This window comes from Equus caballus, chromosome 25 (genome assembly GCF_041296265.1).
Source record: "Equus caballus isolate H_3958 breed thoroughbred chromosome 25, TB-T2T, whole genome shotgun sequence".
Lineage (NCBI taxonomy): Eukaryota > Metazoa > Chordata > Mammalia > Perissodactyla > Equidae > Equus > Equus caballus.
In genome coordinates, this window is record NC_091708.1 from 46,520,437 (window position 1) to 46,528,359 (window position 7,923).

At 57.5% G+C, this 7,923-nt stretch overlaps 1 protein-coding gene across 1 annotated transcript; it reads right to left on the reverse strand.

The window, feature by feature from the left end:
* Nucleotides 1–299: 299 nt before the first annotated feature.
* Nucleotides 300–4,087, reverse strand: P19 (P19 lipocalin). The gene is made up of 7 exons (NM_001082509.2): nt 3,977–4,087; nt 3,712–3,845; nt 3,368–3,441; nt 2,904–3,014; nt 1,013–1,114; nt 874–916; nt 300–441 (listed from the first exon to the last, which is right to left on the reverse strand). Exons 1-6 carry the CDS (start codon nt 4,070–4,072, stop codon nt 891–893), a joined length of 543 nt encoding a protein of 180 aa, NP_001075978.2. The 5' UTR covers nt 4,073–4,087; the 3' UTR covers nt 300–441; nt 874–890.
* Nucleotides 4,088–7,923: the final 3,836 nt, after the last annotated feature.

Sequence of the window (7,923 nt, forward strand, 5' to 3'; positions counted from 1 at the left end):
ACCGCCACTGCTTGCAGCCGACACTGAGGGGACCAGGGTGGCTGTGGGGTCCGGCCTCACGCCCTCCTGGCACTGTCTCCTGTCATTGCCCTCTGAACGGCATCCTGGTGAACTATCTTCCTCAAACCATGTGGACATGAGCCCATGGTGGTGAGGTCTCACCAGGAGGGTCCCCATCCCCCCGGCCCCAGCGGCCCTGGCCCCAGGATGAGGTGTCATTGGGCAGCTCCTGGCCACCGTTAGGTCACCGGCTGAGCTCGTGGTCTGGGGTGAAGCACACCCACACAGAACACGCCTGGTCTGGAGTCAGTCGTTTATTGGGCTCCACGGGGAGGGGTGTCCAGGAGGGCTTCCTAGGGGGCAGGGCAGCTGAAGGCTCCTTGGGTTGACTTCAATTTTCTGGTCCTTTGGGGAGGGTGGCACAGCGCCTGGGAGACGCCCCTGTGAGCAGGAGGGGTCACGGCAGGTTCAGGGCTGGGGGTGGGGCAAGTGGGGCAGACCTGTGGGAGGAGTGGGGGCACCTTCCCGAGAGCTGGGTCCAATCTCCTCGCTGCCCCCGGCCCTCCTCCGGGCGAGAGACTGGGGCCGTGTGTCAGCTTGCAACCTGCTGTCCCACAGCCCTGCTTCTGTAGACCTACCCTCAGCCTGTCCACAGGCCCCTGCTGCCCCCGGCAGGCCCGTCCACGTGGGTCTGCGGAGGACTCGGTGGGCGGGACAGCGTTGAGTCCTGCCTGTGGCACTGGTGTTTTGAATCTCTGAGCCATCAGCTCCTTGCCGGCACCTGCCGCCTGTCTCCCAAGGGCCCCCCTACCCCAACCATGCCCATCTAGGGCCCCACCTGCTGCTACCCTCACAGGGTCAGAGGTCACCCACCTGGACCCTTGGCCCACCTAGTGGCGGGCGTGGAGGCACCGATCTGTGGAGAGAGGAGCAAAGAGGAGCAGGATGTGCTGAGCAGACGTCGGAGCCAAGCCCCTCGGCCTCCTGCAGCTGGCGGGGGCTGGGCACCTACCAGTTTGGGTCAGATCAACGATGTTGCTTGCGTGAATCCCGTGGGTTTTACAGTACTTCTTAAACATCCACATGACATCCGGGCTCACGGTAGGGGTCCGGCCTGTGGACAGAGTGATGCGGCTGTCCCTCTTGCTGGTTATTTGGGACAACGGGCAGCGGAGTTCTGTGGGCTTGGAGACTGCCCTGGATTTTCGGGGTACAGGTGTGGTCGTGGGGACAGGAGCTGCCGTGAGCAGGGTGGAGAGCTGGGCCCAGATGGCCCCATGCTGGGTCATTGAGGAGGCGAGGACAGCACAGAGCTCGCTCGACATCCTGCCTGGGGTCTGGCCTCTCCTTGGGTCCTGGCATCACTGTCCCCGTGTGTTTATTCCACACTGGGATAAAGGGGTGGGCCCAAGGAGAGTCTGCAGGTGTCCTGGTCCTTGACAAGCTTGTTTCAAGGCAGGCAAACCGACGGACAGCCGTCTTTGGAAGAGCCGTGACAGCACGTGGGTACCCAGTCTGCATGTCCTGTGAGCCCAGCCCTGAGCACCAACACCCCACGGAGCAGATGCAAAGAGCTTTGGGCCCAGGGCTGCCGGCGGCTCTCCATAAGGCGGCTGTGGAGCAGTGACCCCTGCCCCTTCACGTAGACAACTGGGCTCTCAGTGGTGTGGGGTCAGATGCTGGAGAGGACCTGAGAAGTTGTCCTCATACACTAAGTGCTGAGCCAGAATCGAGGCCTGGGTACAGCCACGGGTCCCTGGATGTTTGGACCTTGTGTGCCAGTGCAAACCGCCCAACCAGCCCGGCAGGTTTGGGGGCCCAGCGTAGGTTCTCCAGCCTGTACATTTACTAAATGAGGTTGTTTTAACAATGCTGCCTACAGCGGGTTGAATTGGGTCCACCAAAGGGATGTGTCGAAATCTTTAGCCCCGGAACCTGGGACAGGGACCTTCTGTGGAAACAGCGCCTTTGCAGCTGAGGTTAAGTTAAGGGTCCTGGGATGAGGAGGTCATCCTGGATTCAGGGTGGGCCCTACATTTAATGACAAGTGTCCTTATAAGAAAAAGAGGAGGGAGATTCAAGACACAGAGGAGAAGCCATGTGAAGATGGAGGTGGGTGATGTGGCCACGGCCCAGGGTCAGCGGGGATACCAGGGAGCTGGGAGGGGCAGGAGGGTGGAAGGAACCAACCTCGAGAGCCACACCTTGATTCTGCCTCTGAACCCCAGTGGTCATTGAAGTCCAACTAAGAGCCCTTAAACTTTTCACACCCAGTGTGAGGTGGCCAGCCTGTACATCTCCTAAATTACAGACATTTTAACAGGCCCCCGTGTCCCAACTCTGCAATTTCACAGAGAAAGGACACTTCACCCCCAAACCCAGGACCCCGCCATCTCTGAAGGGAGAGAGGAAGGCTCGCACACGGGGCCTCGCCTGTCTCCACCTTGTTGTTCCTGGAGACCGGGGCCCTTGAAGGGTGGTGGGGGTGGTGGGGGTGGTGGGGGGAGCGGGTACGGGGATGTGACTCTCCAGCCATGTGTCCCAGGCAGGACGCGAGGACCTGCACAACCTTCACTCTCACGTGGGAGTCAAGGCAATCAGGAGTTCCTGGAATTTTCCTTAATGTCTATTTTTGATTCTCAAGAAGATGAGGAGGTTGGGATCTATTTGAGATACTGGCTCGTGTACATTTCATGTATTTATCTGATATTTATGACTCCTGTTCCCAGATGGCCTCGGGGTGGCTGGGGTCCCTGTGTCTCCTGCGGGCTCCTGCCCAGCGTCCACCCTGAGGACCCACAGGGGCCTGGGGTGGGGCTGGCCCTGCCCTTTCCCTTGGCCGGGAGGGCGTGGGGTGAAGTCTGTGTGAGTGCAGGCGGTGGGGGACTCCAGGGGGCACTCACTGAAGAGGGTCACCACCACCGTCTCCTTCCCGTGCTTCATGCTGTGGGCGCAGAATATGACGAAGTGCTTTGGGTCCACTTTCTCCAGGAAGATCGTCTTGTGGCCGGAATCTGTGAATCGGGGGTGGGGGTGGGGCGGGAGGCGAGGGGGTGCAGAATTCTCGACCAGGCCAGGACCGGACCCTGGGACCCCTCCCATCCCTTCCCGCGGCTGACGACTTGCTCCTAGTGACCAGCCAGGCCCCGGGCAGGGGCAGGACTGTATGCAGGCCTCCCACCCTTCCCAGACACCTCTGCCAGTGCATTCTGCCCACCCACAGCAGACAGTGCCCACGGGGGTGCCATGGCCAGCGGGGGGACACTGTCCTGTGAGGCAGGAGGCTGAGCTCCTGGCCGTACTGCACCCCAAGCTCCCAGGGGGCTCCCTGCTCCCAGGCTGGACAACGCTGACCGTTGGTACTCACGGTTCACTGTGTACTGAAACTTCTTTTTCGTTTTGTGAGCCGTCATCATAGTTGGGACACACATACCTCTTACCCTGGGAGAGGATGACAACCCCCATGCAACCTGGGGTCCAGAAGGCGTGGCTCGGGCATTCCCTGTGGAGCCCCTTGGTGGCACTGGATGGAGCTCGGCCACACTGGACCTTGGACACTGTGTCCCGGCCCTGTCCCACATCACCTCTGGCCTGAGCATCCCCCCTTACCCTCCAAAACCCTGGAAGAAGGCCGTGAGGTGGGCAGGGAACGGGGGCCCTGGGGGCTCACCTGGGCCTCGGCCCCGTCTGGCACCCGCCTCCCAGACTTACTTTCTGTGGAAGTGGAACTGCAGGCTCTCAGGGGTCACCTGGATCTTGTGGATGAAGAACTTCATGTCCGTGTCCTTCGCTATGAATTTCGGCTCATTAGAGGCCAGCGCCACCGAGAACCACTTGCCCTTGACCTTCCGAGCAGAAGTGGGTGTGTTGGTGCAGGCGAGGGTGCAGCTGGGGCTGGGAGGGGTGCGCCCTGTCCTGTCCCTGCTCACTGCTGCCCCCAGCCACCTCCTCCCACTCAGATGCCCAAGGCAGATACCAGCTTCTCATCGAAGTTGGGGTCCCCAGGGCCCATGTGCAGGGCGTGGGGGCCGCCGAGCAGAATCAGCCCCATGGCCAGCAACAGGAGGTTCATGGTCAGGCAGGAGTGGCTGAGGGAGACCAGTGGCACCTCAGACAAGGGTTCTGAGCCCTTGACGGTGGCTCTTTTGTCCTCTGCCAGGAGAGGGTTCCTGGCCACGTGGCAGGCTGTCACTGGTCCCCTCCTGTTCACTACAATTACCGTCTATTAGTTGAGGCTGCAGCCAACAATGGCCACTTTGCGACTTGTCCACAAACCCCCTGCCCATCCGTGTTGGCAGTCATGCTGTTTCCAAGAACAACAGGCCGTGCCCGCCTGGGCTGGCGTCCAGGATCCTCGTGTTCCCACTAGTAATCAAGTCACGAGCTCCTTGCTGACGTGGCGGACCAGGCGGCCTTGAGGTCTCCCTCCAGATGGCCACCAAATATTTGTGTGGCTCGGATGTGGCATCCTGGGACGCGGCAGGTGGTCCCAGGGGAGCCTGAGTGCTCAAAGCCACACAGGGGGCCCCCGCCCCTGGTTTTAGGGACCGTAGTGGCTCGGTGAAATAGGCTTGGACCACACTGCCAGGCCTTCTCCCAAAACCACTTGTGTGGGCAGAGCAAGGTGAGGCCTCAGTCCTGGGAGACGAGGAGTGAGGGGCAGCCGGGAGCCAGGTGTGCCCTCTGGTCAACTCTGGTCCGTTTCCAGAGCCCCTCCCCTGCTGGGTGACTGGAACTGGTTGAATTCTGAACTCCTTGTGCTGCACAGAGACCCGCAGGGCTGATGGTCACGGAACAGGTGAGAGCAAGCACAGGCTCCAGAGCTGGCCCCGCCCCACGGGCCTGTGTCCTTAGATGCTCTGAGCCTCTGCCTTCTCATCTTGAAAGTGGCTGTGACGACTTTACCTGCCTGCCGGCTGCCGCCTCATTTCTAGACTCCGTGAAGTTGCTCATGTGGGGCCCCCCATCTCCAGCCACCTCCAGCCTCCACTGAAGCCGCAGCCGCGTGCTGCTGTCCTCCCTCCCACCCTCATGCCTTGCAGTCCCTTCTCATCGCAGCTTCTGCACCTGATACAAAACCCGACAAGGACCGTTACTGGGAAGGAACCATTACAGGTCACACTCACCCAAGAATGTGGGCCCAAGAACCCCAAATACACATGATACAGCGAGTTCAGCAACATATGAAAAGGATGATGCATTACAGCCTTGGAGAGCTTAATCCAGACGTGCAAGGTTGGTTTGCAATTGTGAATCCCTCAGTATATTTCATCACCTTCATAGGTGGGGGAAAAACCCTGTGATCATCACTGTAGCTGCAGAAAAGGCATTGGATAGAACTCAGCAACTATTTATGATAAAAACTCACAGCACTCTAGACATAAAAGGAAACTTCCTTAATCTGATTGAGGGGGATTACCAAATACGCAGAGCACCGTCCCACGTCATGGGGAAGTGCCAAAACTTCCCTGCTAGGCTGGAGAACAAGGTTGGGGCCCACTGCTGCAGCTGCCCTGGAACGTACGTGGGGCTGGCTGGTCCTTCTGGTCGGGGGGAAGAGAAGAAGCGAAAGCCGGAAGGATTTACAAGAAAGCGATAAACTTGAGGCGTCCGTGGATGTGATTCTGTGTGGAGAATATCAAGGGAACCTGCAGATAATGATGCTGATGTGCGCGTGAGTTTAGGAAGGTGAGTGACTACAGGATCCATACACAAAATAAACTGTTTCTATATGTGAGCAATGCGTAAGTAGGAAACGAAATTTGGCGAGACTTTATTTGCAATTCAGTAAAAAAAATCAAGTAGGACTAAGTCCAACAAAATATTGTGGAGCCTTCTGCACAGAGAGCTATAAGCTTGTATTGAGAAATTAAGACTAAATAAATTCATACGCCATGTCCGTGGATTGGTAGCCTCAGTGCTATAAGAATGTCCGTTGTTCCCCTAAGATCAATAAGCTCCTGATCAAAATTCCAATAGTATGTGTGTCTTGTGCACGTTTACAAACTGATTCTAAAACGTGTGAAGACGCTGAGAGTTAAAAACGGCCAAGACACTTCAGAAGTTCAGTTTGGAAGGATTTGCTCTGTCAGACATCTGTTCTTACTGTAAAGCTTAGTAACAAAGCAGTGTGGTGTCGCCACAAAGCAAAGAAAGAAATGAACTGAAGGACAAAAGAGGATGGAACAGACCCTCATGTGCGCAGGCACTTATCGTGGTGAAGATGACACTGCAGAGAAATGGGCTAAAAGACAGCCCTTTAGTACCAGGTGCCGGGTCGGTGGGACGCCCCTTAGGACAACAGTGAACCTGGGCCCTAACCTGACACCAGACACAGAGGTGGACTCCAACAGCGTCCTGTGTTGAATTGTGCCCCACCCAGCAACGGGGTGAAGTTCCAACCCCCGGACCTCAGAATTCGACCTTGTTTGGAGGTGGGCCCTTTGCAGATTTCATCAAGGTAAGATGAGGTCATTCTGGTGAGCCAATCCAGTATGACAAGTGTCCTTATAAAGGGGAAATTGGGACACAGACATGCCTGGGGAACGGGTGAAGATGTGGTCAAGTGACCACAGAGCAGAGGTTGGAGGAATGTGGCCACAAGCCAGGGGTTGACGGCAGCCCCCAGCAGCTGGGAGAGACCGGAAGGACCCTCCCCTAGAACCTCCAGGGAGCATGGCCCTGTGACACCTTGACTCGGGACTTCTGGCCTCCAGAACGGGAGAGGAGAGATGTCTGGTGTTTCAGCCCCCAGTCTGTGGTCCTTCATTACAGCAGCCACAGGATGCACATACAGCAGGATGTGGCCAAAGTCCCCTCAGGAACAGGCGGCCCCCACAAGGGGACAATTGAAGAGAGTTTGGGGAAAGAGCTCATGACGAAGCTGTGGGAAGGGTTGGGAGAGGCCGACAAAAGCAGCGGTTACTGCCCTGGGCTTGAGGGCCGAGGGGGGTGGTTGGTAGACAGCTGCAGCTGTGCGCAGGGCCCCCAGAAGGACACGGCCCGGAGGGACAGGGCGGCTATAAATACCCCAGCCCCTCCTGCTGCTCCCTGTGGGGCCTCCCTTTGGCCAAGTCCAGCTGGAAGCTGCTGGTTGCTGCAGCCGTGGGGACGTGGAACGGGGTGGAGAGGGTCAGGGCGGATCTGCAGGAAAAAGCAGAAATGTCCAGCTCAGCGGTTTGTCGATTCGGATGTGAAAGGCAGAATGAGAGCTTCAGGACGGGAAGAGGGTTTGGAGCGTGCCTCATGACCTTGGGGAGAAAACCTGCCGAGACAGGACCCAAAAGCCACTGCCCACTGAGGGGAAGTCCACTAAATTGGACTGAATGGAAATTAAGAACCCCACTCATTGCAGGACACCGTTAAGTGGGTGGAAAACTCAGTTGCTGGGCAATGAAGATAAACTATTAATAGCCAAGGGCTCCTATCTGGAATGTGTAAAGAGCACCTAACAGTCAATAAGAAAAAGATGCTCCAATAGAAAAATGACCAGAAGACTTGAGTCGTTGCTTGACAAGCAGGCCACCTGATGGCCCAAACCACAAAAAGATGTTCAACCCCATTAGTGGTCAGGGAAATGAAAATGAAAATTATAATGAGATCCCACAACACCCCACCCCCTAGCGCTCCAGAATGGCTGAAAATAAAAGGACTGATCACGTCAGTCATGTCGAGGACGTGGAAGAACCTGATCTCGACACTCTGGGCAGGGGTGCCACCTGGGACGCCAAAGACGTTGGAAAGCCATTTGCGTTGCCCATGGAAGCCCCTGGATGTGCCCGACGCTCTGCTAGGTGTGTCCCCACGGAGATGCCTGCACACGAGCCCCAGGAGACCCGAGCAGGAGGCAACCCCCGCGTCGCCCGTGGACGGAGATGTGTAGGACCGTTGCACGACGGCTCACGGCTGACATCGACAGCCGGT